Here is a 19,131-nt window from a genome sequence, read left to right as displayed (position 1 = left end):
GATCCATACGGTCCAGGCTGAAATGGTACAATTAACTCTTATTTCTATAGACTGAGAAAATGTCTTTAATGTGTTTTACTCCATTATGTCCAGGATATTCTGTATTCTGAAGGTCAGGATTCCTGAATTACCAATTGTTGTGTCTGTCCCCAGTGTACTTGAGTATCTTCTGATGATGGCTTTGTCATCTATGTAAGTACTGTTTTCCACATTTTTACAAATTATGTTTTTATGAACAGAAGGGATATAAATAACTTTCTCAAAGTTATGCAGGTTGCTTGGAACACAACAAAAATATTTAAACTGTAATTTTCTGAGTCCCAATTTAGAGCATGAATCAAAAGACACCCTTTCTTCAGAAATCAGATGAAGTTAAGCAAGCTTCAGAAGTTCCAAACACAAGTTTTAGCAGAACTGGACTAGGAATTAAGTACCCTGAAATGACAAGGTCATTTGGAATCAAGCACAAGGTACGTGCCAAATATTTCTTGTACATACTAGATGTAATTAAGTTAATGGTATAAATGTAAATAAGTAGCATTCACTTCTTCAAAAAATGTCTGTACTAGACAATAGCTATTCACGTCTTCAGGCTGATAGAAAGCAGAATAGCTGCAGCAGTCAAGGCTACAGAGAATTGCTATTTATATTTTAATCTTAATTTTGTACTCTAGTAAGGGAGAGATCTCGCCTTTCTAAGGCCTTTTGCTGTGAGTGGTGTATTTGTAGAAAAATTTAGGAATTTGAGAGTGGCCTTGAGACTGCTTTTAAATAATAAATGTTCTTCAGAGTCCCCAGGCAATGAAGCAACAGCTGTCTGTTATTATTTTGATTGCATTCCCTGTGGTCCTCTGCTTGTATGAGGGGGGCTTCAATTTGCTCTGTACAAGTAAAGGAAGGGAAGTGTGACTGCCTAAGAGAATCTTGCTCAGGAGCACGTTGCTGCATTACATACAGGGATACGCCCTCATCCACTCTCAGAAACATTAATCCTTCTTTCACCCTTTTCAGTCAAGGACCAAAACTGCATACAGCTTGTTAAAATCTAATGTGTGTAAAATCAGGTGTGCATAAGGGATCTTGACTTTTATGCTACGAAGGATGACACTGTTGTGATGCCCCTCTACACCTTGAGTAAGATTTATGTCTACAGAGTTAGGCTATGGATCCCATCTTATGGGAAACACATTGTAAATGTATCATAGATGCAGCTTATGGTACAACAACTATTTTTTTTGTTTGTTTTAATTCTCTCCCCACTGACTTCTTCACTCTACTAGAAAACTGAACCTTATACCTTCTTTAAGATGTATGGAAACAGTACCACTGCACCAGATACTTTGACTTCGTTGTGTATATGCAGTTTCTAAAATTGCATATTCTGTGCATTCATGCACATATTTAGAATCCTCTGTGCTACCCAGAATTCCAGTGACTTTATATTCAAAAGTGTTCCCAATATTTTCTCCTTTATTAACTATATTTGGACCTTAATTCTACAGCTTCCTTCCCGTATTCCAGTCTATTTGTTAAGTATCTGGAAAAATAAGCATGTTAAAGAAACAAACAAAAAAAATTGTAATTAAATATCATATTTCAATTTTCTTTCCCTTTTTTCTTAAACTCTTTTCCTCTGAATGCACACAAAAAAAAAAAAAGAACATAAACTTGAGATACTATAACCATTCAACTGTGCTCTGTGGGCATGTGACAAGAATTTTCAGTTGCCAGGAAATTCATTTTTTAAAGAAAAATACATAAACTTGAAAGAACTAAACGACAGCTGCTATTAGCCACATCAAAATGACTGTTCCAATGATAATAACCACAGGAAGCAAGTTGTTTTGTTTTGTTTTCTTATTTGTTTTCCTGATTTACAGTTAACTCTCTTCACAGTACTCTCATTGTAATGATGAATTACCGAACTGTCCTTATTCTATTTCAGCATAAAAAGGAAATTCCTGGGGGGGGGAAGAAAAAAAAAAAAATATATATATATATATATATATATATATATATATATATATATTTGTTACCAAAAGACACACTTCACTCAATTGGAGCATGAACACTCTTCAGTGCTAACAGCATTTTTGCTTTCTCTTCCTCACAGCATGTTTGAATTGAGCTATGGAATTAGTGTAAAACTTTTTCTAGCACTCACTTTGTCTCCTGTAGCCACATGTTGAGACATCTGGAATACATTATTGCATCTGTAAAACAGACTGTATATATTTTAGTCCCAAACAATTTTGTTGTTGTTGTTCTGCAGAACAGAGCTTATTTTTTTCTGTTTTTCCTATTGGACTTCTCCAGATATTTATGGAGGGAAGATTCAATTAAATATCAGAGCCTTGAGTTCTACTGAGGCTAGAAGCCTGAAAGAGATATCACATCTGGCATGTCCACCAAGTGTTTAGGGAAGCCAGCCTTAAGGCTGAAAGCTGCATTTTGGTTCTTTCTAGTAAGTAGCTCTTCTTAGTTATACAACTTACTTAACCTTATTCTTAATGAATACTTTTGTGTTCAGCATACAGTATGATGAACAGCTATGGTTTCTCAATTTTTATTGTGTAGCAGCCACTGCTGAATATTCATTTAATTAATCTCTTGGCATCATATTAACACATCTGATTGCAAAAGAACTTCATAGTAGAAAGGAATTTGAAATATTTGGCTGGAAACACTTTTTAGGTCTCAGGCTATCCCAAAAGACAATCCGACAGAGCACCCAGAAGCACGACCATTACAAATATTTTTGGGATCACTGATATTTTGATTAAACAAGAGCAACTTAAGATTCTTCCAAGGTGTAGAAAATAAATGCTAGCTACCATTGCAATTAAATGGAAAGCATATTCTGCTATCTTTACTCTTGATGGAAAATTCAGGTGGTTCTCGGTACACAATGTGGTCCCATAAACTTCCTTAGTATGACCAGAGTCAGAAACACAGCAGACTAAAGACATTTTGGTCTTAGAAACATAAATCCAAATTTGCAAAGGTATTTAAAATTCTGTACCCACTGGAGCTAGCAGAAGCTAGGCATATGTTTTGTCAGTGGAGGTCTTTTCCTTCTTAAAATAATCACTGAGAAACACTAAAAGCTTGCAGATAATCTCTCAATATATTATTAAACTGCAACTTGGCTAAGAAAAGCTTGAGAGTATTCGGGTGCATTTTACCAGAGGACTGAGATTATACCTTGACCATGCTACGCTTTGAGACATAGGATGGTCATCGTTTAAATGCTTTGAACATAGAAAACAAAGCATACATTGGCTGGTTATATGCATGTTTTGATTCCTGCTCACTGGGAAGAGGAAAATTTACCTTAGGGGGGTTGGCTGGTTTCTGTTTTTTGTTTTTTCTTGTTAGTGAGTCAGGCACATAATGGTACAGTGTACTAGATAGATACTGAGTATTCAAATGGACCTGTAAGACTTCTGAAAGTCTATCTAATATGAAAGACTGCCACTTCACTATAATTTTACTTTTTAACAGTCCACCGTGGGCTCACCTGTACAACAAAATTAGCAATAAGCAAGCTGTGAATTTCCATCACGTTAGATACTATGTTGCAAACTTTGTCTTCTGTTGTTAAACTTCCATTTTGCAGACTTACACAACGATCTACCTTTTATGACAAGAACCAGTACTAAAGAATGTAATATTCTTTACTGCATTTTTATCAGTCTTTCCAGAACTCGAGAGAAAGAAGTTCAAAGAGTAGAAACCTGAAATGCTGGTGTTATTATGTCATTAAGAGCTTTGCCGTTGGCGTTTGAAGACAATTCACTTCTGGGACCTCCGCGTGGGCGTTATCTGCTTTCCTACAGAAATCCTTTCAGTGTCAAGGGTCCTTCCTCTCCAACGTATAGCTCTGTTACCCCGCTCACAGCGTTTGAACCGAAGGCGAAACCACAGCTCTGAGAAACCCCGCGAAGCTGCGGAGCTAGCAGGAAAAACGTGATCTCGCTCAGCCCCCAGCGCCTGCCTCTGCTCGCTTCCTGCAAGCGGCAGCCGCCCCGGGCCCCAAGCACCCAGCGTTGCTCCGAGGCCGGTCCCGCGGGCGGCAGCAGCTTCACAGGGCCCCGAGGCAGGCCCTTTGCTCGCCTCCCCTCCCCTCGCCTCGCCCCCGAGCCCAGAACAGCCGCCGCGGCCCCGCCCGCCGCCTCACAGCGCTGCTCCATCGCACCATGAAGGTGAGTCCGGGAGAGGGGGGCCCCGGGCACCCCCTGCTCGGGGCGGGTGGCACAGGTCGTGGGCCCTGTGCGGCTGCCGCCTGACGAGACTTCTCCTTGCAGACCCTCCTGAAGTGGCTGCTGGGGCTCCTGGGGGTTGCCGTTGTCATCACGGTCATCGCCGTGCCCGTGGCTCTGCTCACCGGCAGTAAGTCCGCCGCCGGGCTGGGACGAAGGGAGGGAGGGGTCCCCGAAACTGCCGGGGCTCGGTCTCTGCCGGCCTTGGGGGGGCTCTGCCCCCGCACGGGGGTGGGCTTCGCGGTTGGAGTTTTGCTGAAAGTTTGTACTCGTGCGTTGGTAGCGTTGGCGCTGTGAAACTGGGAGGTACTTCAAGAAGGTGTCTCACCTAGAGGGCTTGGGGGAGAAAATAAAAAGACGCTTAATTCCCGTGTAAACTTAGAAAATGCTAGTTACAAGTATTACGAGTTTCAGCACTTTTTTCCTAGCACAGCTGAAAGCTGTAGAACAGGCAGTAAAATGCAAACTGTTAAGTCCTCTAGGGTGTGTTGAAGAGATAAGATTATACTCCTCCTGACTTGCTTTGTTTGCACAACTTTTTATTTGTTAACATTTATTGAATGAAATTATACAATGCTGTTACAGAGGTCAAAAAAAAAAAAAGTAGGAAAAGATTTGGAATGTGTTTTTGGACTCTGATCAGTTTGTACTTTCCAGGTTGACATTGTAGCTTTGGTGTTAATGTAAAACAGCATTAAATCTTCATCCAGCAATACATTGCTCCCACCTGGTATGGCCAGGCTGCAGATTAATGACTCTCGTTATGTTCTCATGATTAACAGCTGAGCTGTATAATATGTAGAATTCAGCATTGCAAACTTTAAGAAGTCAAAGTATTTTCTAGATCAGACCTCTAGTAGTCTTAAGTTTGTTAGGTTGATCCCAGAAAGTATGAAGATATGTATGTTGATCTTTTTTGTGTGTTCAGAAGTAAATATAGCAATTGCTTATGTGTATAGAACGTTCTGGTGTTTATTTTTATGTCAATTAAAGAAGCAAAATTTGTGTCACTGTACTGTTCATATGGCATAGCTTACATATAAATCTTTGGCGATTCATCTCTGTAATTAATAATATCACAGCCATTAGTAACCAGATTTTCAGAGTCCAGATATCTGGTTTATTTATCTTCTGGGCTTAAAATTGCATCAGTGGATGCACTCTCCTTTCTGCTAGTTTTTGAGTGCTTTTTGCCACTAATCTAAAAAAGCAGATTTTCGAGGTGACAGAAAATACTTTAAGAAGCTATGGAAATCACAACTGAAAAGATCTTAATGCTTTATCAGATGCATGTGTACATCATTACATAGTGCCTAGCCAAAGAATTCAGCGTACAGGCCTCTACTCTGCTGAAGGGTTACTACTAGTCTACCTTAATATTAATGCTCTATCTTACTGAAAATCAAATGGGTCTTCTTTCATAGGCTGTAGCACAGGAATCCTTTTCCTGTAGAAGTGGCAGCAATTTAGAATTGGTCTTTGAGTTCTATAGTTAAAAAAAATTAAAGAAGCACCTCTCTTGTATGAAATACAGAATCCTACCATACCATCAACCTTGGCTTGTGCCACTTTGTCTATTGCGAAAGAGTAAGGCAATGTGTCAGTCTTTTTGCTAATGGCTGAAATTAATGAGTGGGAAATTATCTAGCACATCTAGGTAATTCAGTAGGTCCATTTGTCTGAAATAAGGACAGAGACGGAGAGGTGCCAGTTTGAAAACTTGAAGTTCTGACTTTTCCCAAATGAGGTCAGTTGTAACATCTGAATAATAACTGAAATTACTGCAAGTTCAGGAACTTTGAATTTTTGACTGAAAGGTGCTAAACCTGTGTTTTCTGTTAGCTGAGAGTATACAGGTAGTACGCTTATAACTATAGCTCTTCATATGTTAGTGCACTTTGATTACACTGTTCCTATGCATGAAGTGAGGATGCACAAGTCAGGTGAGGATGTCTTCTGGGTCAGTACAGGAACTGACCGGAGTACAAAATGAAAGGTGGCAAAACTGGAAGGAGGAGCAGCAGCTTGCATGACTGTGACTGTGTGAAATCAAAGCATGCTCTGATAAAAGGAATTGTAAATGCAGTCAAATCTTTATTTCATCCTAATGGTTCAAGCAATTGTGCTGGGAGTGAAAATGATTATTGATACACATAGATATTTTGAGTTTAGATTTCTTACCTTTGGTTTTTGCCTTGCCATACTCCTCCATGTACTTTAATTTCATAAGCTTATTAGTCATGCAGCACAAAATTAGTTTGATAAATGGGCTCCAGTGTTTTGAAAGCTTATGGAATTTTGACACTCCAGAGGTGTTCTGGCTTGTTGGCTGGATGATAGGCTTGTGAAATGAAATGTGTTACTTTTGTTTCTTCTCTTGAAGCCATTTGGCATGGGCTAATAATATAAGTACTTCATACTTATATTTGCAAAAATGTTCCCTAATTTTGATTAGGGAACAGCAGCCCTTCAGTATTTATCTTGAGGGTCTTGTTTTGCCACCTTATTTTTATATTTAATAAAATATAGGACTGCTTGCATCAAACAGTTTAATCTCGAAGTAGCTCCAGGAGTCAGTCATATTTGAAGTCTGTTGATGAAGGTGTTGTTATGCCTTGAGGAGCTCTTCAAGAGGTGACTACTGTAGCAACTGGTTACCCTTAAGGCATGAATATTTTCTTAAAACACGTGGCCTGTCTGCTCGTGACTCATTTCTATATTTACTTACACTTCTGTTTTTTCTTACTCTAACTTTTTATACAAAAGGCAGTTCAAAATATCCAGTGGCCATACGCCATTACCTCTTCTCTAGCAGTGGTTCTGGTGGCCAGCTGCTCAGGAAAAGCCAGGAGTGAGAGGATGCTGAGTAGAAAGGAGACAGTGTCATATCTAGTAGCGTTCTGCTGCCACAAGAAATTTACAAACAACATAGAATCATAGAATCATAGAATATCCTGAGTTGGAAGGGACCCTTAAGGATCATCAAGTCCAACTCTTGACACCGCACAGGTCTACCCAAAAGTTCAGACCATGTGACTAAGTGCACAGTCCAATCTCTTCTTAAATTCAGACAGGCTCGGTGCAGTGACCACTTCCCTGGGGAGCCTGTTCCAGTGTGCAACCACTCTCTCTGTGAAGAACCCCTTCCTGATGTCAAGCCTAAACTTCCCCTGCCTCAGCTTAACCCCGTTCCCGCGGGTCCTGTCGCTGGTGTTAATGGAGAAAAGGTCTCCTGCCTCTCGACACCCCCTTACGAGGAAGTTGTAGACTGCGATGAGGTCTCCCCTCAGCCTCCTCTTCTCCAGGCTGAACAGGCCCAGTGCCCTCAGCCGTTCCTCGTACGTCTTCCCCTCCAGGCCTTTCACCATCTTCGTAGCCCTCCTCTGGACACTCTCCAACAGTTTCATGTCCTTTTTATACTGTGGTGCCCAGAACTGCACACAGTACTCGAGGTGAGGCCGCACCAGCGCAGAGTAGAGCGGGACAATCACCTCCCTTGACCTACTAGCGATGCCGTGCTTGATGCACCCCAGGACACGGTTGGCCCTCCTGGCTGCCAGGGCACGCTGCTGGCTCATATTCAACTTGCTGTCTACCACGACCCCCAGATCCCTCTCTTCTAGGCTGCTCTCCAGCGTCTCATCGCCCAGTCTGTACGTGCAGCCAGGGTTTCCCCGTCCCAGGTGCAGGACCTGGCACTTGCTCTTATTGAACTTCATGCGGTTGGTGATCGCCCAGCTCTCCAACCTATCCAGATCCCTCTGCAAGGCCTTTCCACAAATAGTATGCAGACCTGTACAACTGTCTGGTCACAAATCAGTTTATTTTACCCAGACATCTAACTCTGAGAGTGAGATATTGACTAAATGAGAAGGTTTATCACTGTGATAGGTGATACTGTGCATGGGCTGCTGTGCTCTGTTGAGAGGAAATATGCCTAGAAGAGGTTGAAAAAGCGTAACGGGTTCTGGGAAAGTTAATGACTTTGAGGTGTGTGAGAGGAGAAACTTCATGAATTCGAAATCTGACTAGTGAGCTAGTTTTTACTAGTGCCTGGAAAAAAATATAGAGATAAGGATTACTGGCAGCAAAAGTCCAATGAGTTCTTCCTGTCATCCTGGATTTGAAAAATGTTGGGACTGCTGAGACAGCTTCTCGGTTCAAGGACTCGAGAGAGATGAGGTTGCAGATCTTCCTCACAGCTAGTTTAATGTATAACTGAGAGAAGAGGAAATTGAAGCCTCCAAATAGCTCTTATTGTTCTTTTGGGGATGGTCACATATCAACAGTCTTACCCTGTTTATCCTATCTGCAATTTGTCCTATGCTAAGCAGATTTGTGACTGGATGGTGTGGAGGAGTATCTATTGCCTATGTCAACACCCTACTTGCAACTGAAAAGGATGTTTAAAAATACAGAGATGTCTGGCTGATACACGATTCATATTTGAAGACCTGTGCCACAAGTTGAATTAATCTGGTAGCTGTGATCTGTCCCAGTTTTCTTGGGAATAAGGAGTCTTGTATTACCATGATTTGTGAAAGGCCTTTGTTTTAAAGGTGTTCAGGGAGAAAGCTGAACAATGTGTAAATGAATTTTAACCTGTGGGTTAGAAATCGATCTTTGAAGTGGAATTTTTTTTCAGTCTAGATTCAAAAAATAAGGTTTAGACAAGAATCTTGAGTTTGTGTGTTTTTAGGGAAGCATTATATAAACAGTGAGCAGAAGTTATTTCCAGTAACGTAGCTTCAAATGACTTTAGTCAAAATCATGACTGAAATGCTCTCCAAAGTTGTTAGGAAGATACAGTAGGTTAATAAGCCAGTCTGTTGTGAACATACTGTAGATTTGTCTGACCAAACAGTCTCTTATTTTGAATCTGATTGTTGTAGCTGTTCCCTTTTCCCCATTTATTCATACACCTTGCATAGCATTACAGGATCCTCTTAGTCTGAATGCTGTTTTGAGAGAGACACAATTGCTTGCTCAATTTCATCTGAAATTTTTGTCCTCTGAAGGAAGGTAGACATATTTTCCTGCTATATGACCTTGACTTCTCTAGCTGTCATTTAACTCTCTTATCTACCCTAATTTGAGAGTTGAGTAATGCATATAAACAAATTTACCAGCAGTTAGTTGCTATCTATGGAACACTTCTGCTATTTTTATTTCCTTAGTTTGCATGAGATGGGGCAAATGTGGGAGGGATACCAGAGCTATTGATTATCCCTCTCTGGGACAATCTCCACAGCCTCAGTGATACCTGGGGAACTGCCCTAGGTTGGTGTCACTGCATTGACTGGTTGGTTTTCTCTTGGGTGTCCTGCATCAGGTTTCTCTTCTTGCATCTCTCACACTGCTTCTAAACTACATTCTTAGATTTCAGATTGTTCTAGCCTTTGTTCTGCTGTCATGTAAAAATGCTGATACTTTCTCACCTTCTCTGTTTTGTATCATTTCTCTATCCCTTTCTTTCTCACTGTTGTTGTCGTGCTTGTACTCATCTTTCCCTTGTGGTTCTTCAAGTCTTTCTTGGTTGTACTGAATGTGAGTAAAGTTTCCGGTGTTATTACTTTTATAGTTTTATTTCTATTTTTAGCTGGTTACATGATTTCTTGCTCTATTGCATGGTATATAGAAATTTTAATAATGTGTCTTGACACAGGGGAATAAACAATACATTCACCAAAAGTAATTTTTGGGTATTGTGCTGTGTTGCACCACAAACTTCATACAATAGTTAACTGTATTTCCTTAACTCTTTTCCTAATCCCTTACACCTACAGAAACCAACTCAATCTTTCTAGTGAGAAAAGGTGAAATGGTTTCAAAAATAAAAACTAAACCTTAAGTTTTTCCTGTTGTGACAGGTATTATGAGGTAACTATTTCTAGTATATCGTTATAACAGCGGTAAATATGTATGTGTTCTTGGGGGGGGAGGTGCAAGAGGGAGAGAATAGGGCAGATATAAAGAGCTAGTTGCTTAGAATGCAGAAAATAGCCTCCATATGAGTTAGACAAGAAAGCAAAATAGCAAGAAAATTCAGCTTTCACAGACTCTCTGAAGAACTGCAGTGAAAGAAGCCATTTTGCTAAAATATGTACAAATATTGACCTGTATCTAAACTTTAATTGCCACTAATAAGTTTTTGAATGTCAACAGGTACTTCATTTTGTCAAAATAAGCCTATTTGACACCTTTTTTTTTTTTTTTCAAATAGAGTCTAAACTAAAAGAACCAAAATGCAGCAGAATGCAATATATAGTCAGTGGCATAATGTGGATAAGTAAGAATATACTGGTAGTGGTCTATCTTGCAAATTAAGAAAATACTCCAAGTAGAACTTTTTGACTATACTCTTACAGCTTGGCGTATGTTTTCATATTCAGTTACTATGTGGAAGGTGTTGACAGAAAATGAAATTTTAATTTTGTACACAGCCAACAAATCTTAATTGTGGCCTGATTTTTAGTAATGAGACCTCAGCAAAATATGTATGTCACCGGGGGAGAAAAACATTCAGCAGTTTGGAAAAATCCCTAAACCTGTTCATCAGCCACCTGTCTTAAATTGCTCCTCCTTTTCCAAGAGAGAATTTTGTTGCTTTCTGAAGCCCTTCTAATTGAAAATGACACTTACTCAATTAGGAAGGAGAGAAGTGATATTCCCAACTAGACAACTGTGCATGAATTTCAAATACACACTTGTTCATAATCCATCAAATTAAATATTCAGTTAATATAGAATAATTAACCTGAGAAATTAATATTCTCATGGAAACATCATGAGCAGGAAATCTAGACTGGTGATTTTTAGAACAGGCAAATTTCACATGGAACTGAGCAAGCATTTCTTTTTTAACCTTTGATGAGCAGTCTTAATCTAAAAGCTTTGTTAAGGCTCTTTTACTGCAGCAATAGCTGTGCAGTCTGTGCTGTATATAGGTAATATGCTTATTGTTTGGAAATAAAAATAAAACCATAATAGCTAATATAAATGTCTTTCTGTCATGTTCCATATGTCATATTTATTCAACCTACAGAAAGATACCCTGCAGCAATTGTTGAAGTATTTTTTGTTCCCACCACCCCCCAAGGACTTGTATTCTTTTTTCTTCTTCAGCATATTGAAAGAAGAGACTGTCTGTTGAAAAGTAGCTAAAATACTGGAAATCTCAAAATTGATGGGGGCAGGTTCTTACCCTGACTGATTAGTCAGAACACCTGTACTGGAGTGTTTTTATCAACTGATTTTATCCTGGATATTTTGATTTTCGCTGATAGTAACAACAAAAAAAAATGGAATGATAGTGTAAGTTGAAATAATGAGTGCTTCCCTTCTTTACTGAGTAGATTTGTATGACAGCAGTGTGTTTTTTTTTCAGTTAATAATAATAATAGAGTGAGAGGGAAGCAAGAATTTCAAAAAATATATGTGTATATGTGTTATTCAAACCTTTTAGACTTTGAATAAGTAGCTTTTGCACTACAGCCAGTAAAAAATAAATATAGAAAATGACGGTGGCACACTGGAGCTGATGACCAATCTCAGATACTTAACTGCATTCAGTTTCACTAGTCTTTTCAAAGTAATCCAGTTACTTAGCTTTAATTTTGCAGTCAAAATAGTGATGTCACAACAATCATTAAAATACTTAGATACCTTGATGAAAAACACAGGAGTAAATATTAACCAGCTATTTCATTATAAACATAGCAGTATACATTAATGTGTTTTGTTTTGTTTTTTTTTCTTTAATCAGATGGTAATTGACAATTTTAATGATTTTTCATTTGAGATATTTCTCAAATTTAAGTTTCATGATAGATGATTCACTATGGAAGAATTTGGGACCAGAAACAGCAAGTCTTATGTAATAAAGTACAGCAACCACTTAATTTTAATATATCGTTCAAGAGCTGTACATCTATTCCCATGGATGCCACATATTCAACTGGACAGCCATGCCTGTCCACCACTCTTTGATGAGCATGTACATCTTTGCTGTACACAACCAACCCCACAATCAATGTCTGATGCAAGTATTAGCAGTCTGGGTTCTGCAGCTAAGTTCCAATGTGTGAGCATAGAGGGGAAAGGCACTAAGATCACTTCTTTTCAATTTTTGAGGAGTACATGTATGTATTTCCTGAGATAAGAAGGATAAGCATTTTTTGTTTATTTTGTCACTGTCAAAAAGGTATTTTTATTAAATCCAAGGATAACAGCTCTAGTGTATCCAAAAATAAAATACCAACAGAGAACAGGCATTCATAATTTTTGTGTTTATTCAGTGATCTCATCAATATTCCTTTAGTTTACAATTGATTAATTTATCTTGCAGTAAAGCTTTATTGCCTCCTCAGTGTTGGTACTTCACACCTGATCAGCTAAAACACATCAATAACCAGCAACAAAAGACACTTGTTTTAGTAGTCAGGTTAGGAAGCTGAGGTGGAACAATTTGTAATAATACCAAATCTCTCTTCTATCACTTTTTCTTTCTTTCAGAAAGTACTGATTCACGAAAAACATACACTCTAGAGAATTACCTGAACAGTGACTATCAGTACACAACACATGATTTGCAGTGGATTTCAGGTAATTTATTTCTATACATAGCATGAATCTGAATAAAATATACTACCATAAACACATAATACTCAGAAATTACTACTATATCCTGAAAAAATGTTCAGTTATTTAATGGTACTTTTACAGAATGGTGCATAGCTCAAAGAGTTGTGATTTCTTTTCCTTAAATACCAGATAGTGTTCATGTTGAACTATTTTCTTGTATTGCTAAAAAAAACATATTTACTCATATTTACTTCTGTGTATAAGTATATTCATATAAGTGTGTTATACTGTGAAGTGTCAGCTTCCTGTGCAGGCTATCAGGAAACAGGGACATACATGGCTCTTTTCCTGCTGCATATGCCTCGTAACCCAAGGGAAAGAGGTGCCAAAAAGTTGAGGCTGTCAGCCCAATTTTGTGAACATTATTGTGCTATAAGCATCCTTTCATTACAAAAGGTGGAAAGAAAATTTTGACCAGATTATTAAATTTTATTTCCTGTGTAACAACAACAAAAAAGATAAATGACTGATGAATGTTTTCCTTCTTGTTTATTGGTATCTCTCTTCTTCTTTTAGGAAATCAGTATCTTCACAAAACAGCTAATGGGGACATCCAACTTTTCGATGCTGCTACAGGAACATCTTCCGTAATCTTGTCAAATACAACATTAGTATGTTGACTTATATTTAACATATGCAGACTTGGGGAAGGTATTAAATTTAATATTTTATTCTACACTTTTCTCTGGAATCAGTGCTTAATATGTTCTCTTTGCACTTTGTTGACAGGACAAGTACAAAGCAACCACAGTTATATTGTCCCCTGACCAAAGGTTTGCTCTTCTGCAGTACAGCTATACAAAGGTACAAATAGACTACAATTCTCTGAGAATGAAACTGGGAAGTGAAGGTTTGGGAACAACTGAGCAAGAAGATGGTCTTGGAAGTAGGGGTTGTGGAGGCTGAAAGAGTGTGTGGGAAATGCATGAGTTTAGATGAATAAGATGGATGTCTGTAGGGGAACACTGAAGTCTAAACAGACAAGAGGAGGAGGAGATTGATAGTGACTGGCTGGAGGCATCAGGCTTGGAAACTAGAAGAGAAGGGTATCAAAGACCTGTGAGCTTGGCAGAAGAGAAATGACTGTGTGAGTAAAGCCAGATAAAAAGTTAGTGGATGGAAAGATATACAGAGAGTGAAGCTGGAGGGTTAATCTGGGGGGATAAACTAGAATGGAAGACAGGTGTGAGTGTCCAAGGAGTTGTGTGGGTAAAGGAAAAGCAGAGAGATGACAGGCTGCATGCATAAGCTTGTAGATATATCTATCTATCTATCTATCTATCTATCTATCTATATGCTATATATGTGTATAGCATATATATATATGCTATATATGTGTATACTTGTTACATTGACAGCAATGTAACAGCAGGTCACAAAAGTCTTATACTTTTCCAGCTACCCTAGACATCCCCTCCACTCATGATTTATTGTTCTATTATATTTTATTTGTTGCAATCATAAGAGTTAATTTTACTTTAATGCTGAAACCGTCATTTAACCTTTATGTAGTAGTAGGATTGAAAGTTATGTTGTTATTAATATTTATTGCAAGAAAAGAGAGTAACAAAATGAATCATGAGGATGTGGACACTTCTTATGTAATAGCCATCTGGTTGTGTAGTACTGAGATATTGTTTTATATCTTCTTACAAATCTTGAAGAACTATCATAGAAGGTAGCATTATTGTAGCATGTCAACACCGTGGGCTAAATCAAACCTCTTCAGCTCCTCATAGTGAGTACATTTAAATGTGTCTGCGTTATCATCATCATCATCTGTCTCTGTAAGTGCCCCCAGTGATACAGACTTCAAGAAGAAGGTTTCTGAGAGAGAGGGTTTATTTCTGTGACAATATGAATGGAAATAGGAACCCAGGAACTGCTACAGAAATACTGCTGGAACTTGTGAGGACTACTAAACAATAGGATGTTAAGTTAAATAATTCGGTATTATTGTAAAAGCAGGCAGAAGACAATTGTGCCAGTAAGGCAGAAGGAGAAGGATTAACTGTGGATAGTCTTGATAGTCTGCCATATAGTTACAAGAATTTCTGAAAATCTTCAGCATGTCTGGCCTCTGTATTTCTGCACTTAATCAGTCAGTGGCCTCTATCATAGTACTTGAAGTGATGACCCCAGAGGACCAGTGATTCTTTAGTCTTTTCTTAAGCCTTATGGAGACTTACTACTCTTGTAGTTTCATTGTGTTATATCTGTCTTAAGCAGAAATGTGAGGCAGATTTCAGTGATAATTCAAGCTGTAAGAGATTTGTGCCCTGGTGACATTTTTGTTTTCTTAATATTAAATTAATTCTTTTGCAGTTGTGGAGGCATTCCTACACAGCTTCATATTACATCTATGATTTCAATACAAGGTTAGTAATTTTTCCATGAGATATAATTTTAACAGTATTTTTCAAGGAAGTGAAATTTTACTGATTTGTCCTATTTGTGTTTTGTTTCTGTTTTTTCCAGTTCCATCGTAGATGAAACACTACTGCACAATAATACACAATATATTTCCTGGTCTCCTGTTGGTCACAAACTGGTCAGTAAGGATAAGTGAAACTTACACAGTTGTTTATTTTTGTATCCATGACATAAAAGTTCACATCAACTGTGCCCTTGGGCTTTTTGGATTTACCTACTCCTAGATGAAGTAGCTGAACTAGATTCCAAATTGACTGGCTACAGTTGCTGGAAATATTCAAATATCCCTCTGTGTGTTCTGTTCTTTGATGAAAAGGCATTCCTGAAACTGATAGTGGCCCATGGTCTACATAGGAACTTAGTGTTTTTTATAGTGGCAGACAGTAGCTAACCCCTTTCAAAGACAGAAGCATTATGGCTGTCTACTTACTCATCATTTTGACTTTTATCTCCTAATTAAAACAATGAAACCTTATTTGATGGATGAATGTAACAGGGATTAGAGGATCAAAATGTACTCTATCTTACAGTCCGTTTCTGTTTTATCTCCACCCCAATCCATAGTAGTTTTGATAGTCACCGTGTTTCTAAGGCTTGTGCATTCCCTATGTGGATGTTGGATCTGACCTAAAGAGCAGTCATGAGGTGTTTATACATTCTTATTGCTTGTAGTGTAGGAATTATGGAGCCCAGTCACAGCAGCAAAGGTTGTTGAAAAGAGCTTTCTGCATCTCAGAGGGAAGCTCTAGAATAAAACACTGTTGTTCAGTTGTTAGGGAAAAATGGATTGGAAAGGGAGGCAGATGCCAAAAATATAAAGGAGTTCTGAGTGTTACTCAGAAATAGACCATCTTTGGAGATCTATTAGTGATTCTGAGACTCTCATCAATATTTTACCAAAATACTCTTTTGATGGAGGGACAAATAAGTAAAGACAAACAAACAATTACTGAAATAAGCTTGTATCTCAAAAGGAAATTAATATGAAGGCTTTCTTGACACTATAATAGTGCCACTTAAACAAGATAGTTTGCTCTTTTGGGGGGGGTTTGGTGTGGGGTTGTTTGTCTTTTGTGTGGTTTGTTTGTTTGTTTCCATCTTGGCATAAAGTCAGGTTGCTATACTTGCTTTGTTTTAGTAATTAATGTTTGTTAAGTATCAGTGATGTTTGGCCAAATGCAAATTCAAAAGACAGTTTTTGCCATCTGAAGTAAAAGTAAATAGCCCATTAAATGTGGCAAAGGTGGGGAGCAGATTAACTGTGACAGAAATCATTATCACAATGATGTTTTGCAGGCATATGTTTGGAATAATAATATTTATATAAAAGCTTCACCAACAGCAGCACCTGTGCAAATCACTAGCGATGGAGAAGAAAATAAAATTTTCAATGGAATACCAGATTGGGTTTATGAAGGTAACTACATCAAGCACAATTTACTTTGCATATCATAGAATCATAGAATATCCTGAGTTGGAAGGGACCCTTAAGGATCATCAAGTCCAACTCTTGACACCGCACAGGTCTACCCAAAAGTTCAGACCATGTGACTAAGTGCACAGTCCAATCTCTTCTTAAATTCAGTCAGGCTCGGTGCATATGAATACAAAAACTTGGTTTTGCTATACCTGTTTTATTATAACTGCTATATCTCATTTCTTATAATTGAAAAGTTCAAAATAATGCAAGTCTGCATATTCACAGAACCATGTGTCCATACCTGAGCTTTATATCTCTTTAGCATATCTAAGAACAGAAAGGAGTTAGCTTAACTTGCAGCAGGTCACTAAAAATTGTAGTGTGTGAATGAGCTTCATGTGATAGATTATGAGCACTGATCTTTTTCTCATTTCAGAACTCCAACAAGCATTCTGTGCTTTGGTACTTCAATTAAAAAAAAAAAATCCCATTAAAAACTAATGAGAACAATTCTTCAGATATAAGAACAAACTTATCAATTGTAATTTAAATGCATTTGCATCTCTTTCAGAGGAAATGTTTGGCACGCATTCTGCTCTGTGGTGGTCTCCAAATGGCAATTCTGTGGCATATGCAAGATTTAATGATACAGAAGTTCCTGTTATAGAGTATTCCTTTTATTCTGAAGACACCTTGCAGTATCCAAAGACTATTCGAATTCCATATCCCAAGGTCTGTGTTATTTATTTAACACAGTTGTTCAACAGTTTCATTAAGGGAGTAGTCTCATTTAATCAGTTTCTGCTAATGAAAATATTGTCTGTCTCTCCTCAACAGCTTGCTGTGATTACTCTTTCTGAAGTCAACAGCATCTGGCAATATTAAAGTATTTATTATCTCCAGGGGAAAGCAAATAATAATAATATTAATAATGGTTTGTTGTTTCACCACAAAAATTTTGAGAGGTGGCAAGTAGGTGTTGAGATAATGAAAGATCTTAGGTAAAAGCATTTGGCAGTTCAATGTTATATTCGTGTTGCGCATGGTATTGAGAATGAGATCTTCAAATAATGCAGTTTTTTTCAGTTCTTATATGCTTCGTATGTTGGGACGAAGGGGAAGAATTTGCTTACCAAATTTCTTTGCCCATATCTAAAACTCTTTCAATTCTTGCTGTGAGTGAAAACTTTTGTGCATGCAGCTGCTTCTTCCCTGCATGTGACTGTGCTCATTGCTCATGGCACAGTTGGCACTGGACTAAATGGTGTGAGTGTCAGAGTCCAATATGCTGCAGATGGGTTCTTTCAGACATTCCACACATGGAGTGCTTAATGTTTAGTACAACATTTACCTATTGAGGTTATTTGATGTTCCATGGTATTTTGATTTAGCAGAGAGATGCAGCAATACACTTAAGACATAATGCAATTACAAACTTCACTTTGAGTACAACAGTTGCACTGCACTGCTGAATCACAACACAAATAGGGTTCTTATTACTGGTCTTTATAATAAGTAAGTGCACTGCTATAATGCTGGGCATCCCCAGTTGCCAGGAAGGAATACATGGGTTGAAACCAGCTCAAGCCCATCTCTTTGTTCAGCATTTTCTGCTCACCACATTTTTTCTATTCTGTGATGGGGAAAGATAGCTATGTATCTCCTGCTGTGCTGGTCTGGCCAGCTCAGGAGGATAGTTGCACTCTTGATTAATGGGCAAAACAGCTGATATAGGCAGCTGATCCACTCAGCTGATTCAGATGTTTATCTGGAGTAAAAATGACCCTCCAATCCCCTTTGCGTTGAATTCAGCTTTCTCTGTAGCAACTGTGTTAGGTTTCTCCCTAGCCTTCCCCAGTCTTCATGATCATGTTGCCTTTGCCTGTCTCCTTGGAGCCTCCTCCACATGGAGTCATTGGTGGTCACAGCAAGCAGCTGGGCTTACTGATAACCACAGGGATTCTGCCCTGAGCATGCCACCTGTGAAGAGATGTAGGTGTAGCAGGTGTGGAATGAACTGCCAAATTAAGTAGCACCTTTTATTGCAAGCCCTTACTGTTTGAAGTATTGCTGACTTCTGGACATAGGTCAACTACAGCTAGTTAACTGTTACCATGAAAACTTCACTAGCTAACTTGCATTTCTAGAGAAGAAGCCCTTAGTGACACAGTTACATCGCTGTTAGAACCTATTAGCACTACATTAAAAAAAGTGGGGTACATGCTGCAGCCACAGCTTTGATTATGGTATAGGTGGCTATTATATAATCAGTTAACGTAAGGTATCAGTCTCCATGAGGAATCACTTTTCTGTCTGTTAACATAACATTTAATTTAATGCTAGATACTGTGTGGCATGTGAGACAAGACACGG

The 19,131-nt window shown here is 38.4% G+C and overlaps 1 protein-coding gene across 3 annotated transcripts in view; it reads left to right on the top strand.

Moving 5' to 3' along the window:
* Nucleotides 1–3,745: 3,745 nt before the first annotated feature.
* Nucleotides 3,746–19,131, top strand: part of LOC101798883 (dipeptidyl peptidase 4) — a 63,593-nt gene continuing 48,207 nt past the window's right edge. For 2 of the 3 annotated variants that reach the window (XR_011810605.1, XM_038182603.2), the window contains exons 1-9: nt 3,757–4,205; nt 4,308–4,392; nt 12,777–12,866; nt 13,422–13,516; nt 13,635–13,709; nt 15,231–15,283; nt 15,384–15,456; nt 16,635–16,755; nt 17,330–17,490. Coding sequence is in view for 2 of the 3 variants with exons in the window: in XM_038182603.2 (XP_038038531.1) it covers nt 4,200–4,205; nt 4,308–4,392; nt 12,777–12,866; nt 13,422–13,516; nt 13,635–13,709; nt 15,231–15,283; nt 15,384–15,456; nt 16,635–16,755; nt 17,330–17,490 (759 nt within the window). In the remaining variant the exon portion in view is untranslated. Of the gene's footprint in view, nt 4,206–4,307; nt 4,393–12,776; nt 12,867–13,421; nt 13,517–13,634; nt 13,710–15,230; nt 15,284–15,383; nt 15,457–16,634; nt 16,756–17,329; nt 17,491–19,131 lie in introns of all 3 variants that reach the window. The other variant, XM_072040858.1, reaches the window with a different exon arrangement.

The sequence above is a fragment of the Anas platyrhynchos genome, chromosome 7 (assembly GCF_047663525.1).
Source record: "Anas platyrhynchos isolate ZD024472 breed Pekin duck chromosome 7, IASCAAS_PekinDuck_T2T, whole genome shotgun sequence".
Lineage (NCBI taxonomy): Eukaryota > Metazoa > Chordata > Aves > Anseriformes > Anatidae > Anas > Anas platyrhynchos.
This window is presented reverse-complemented; position numbering and strand designations above follow the sequence as displayed.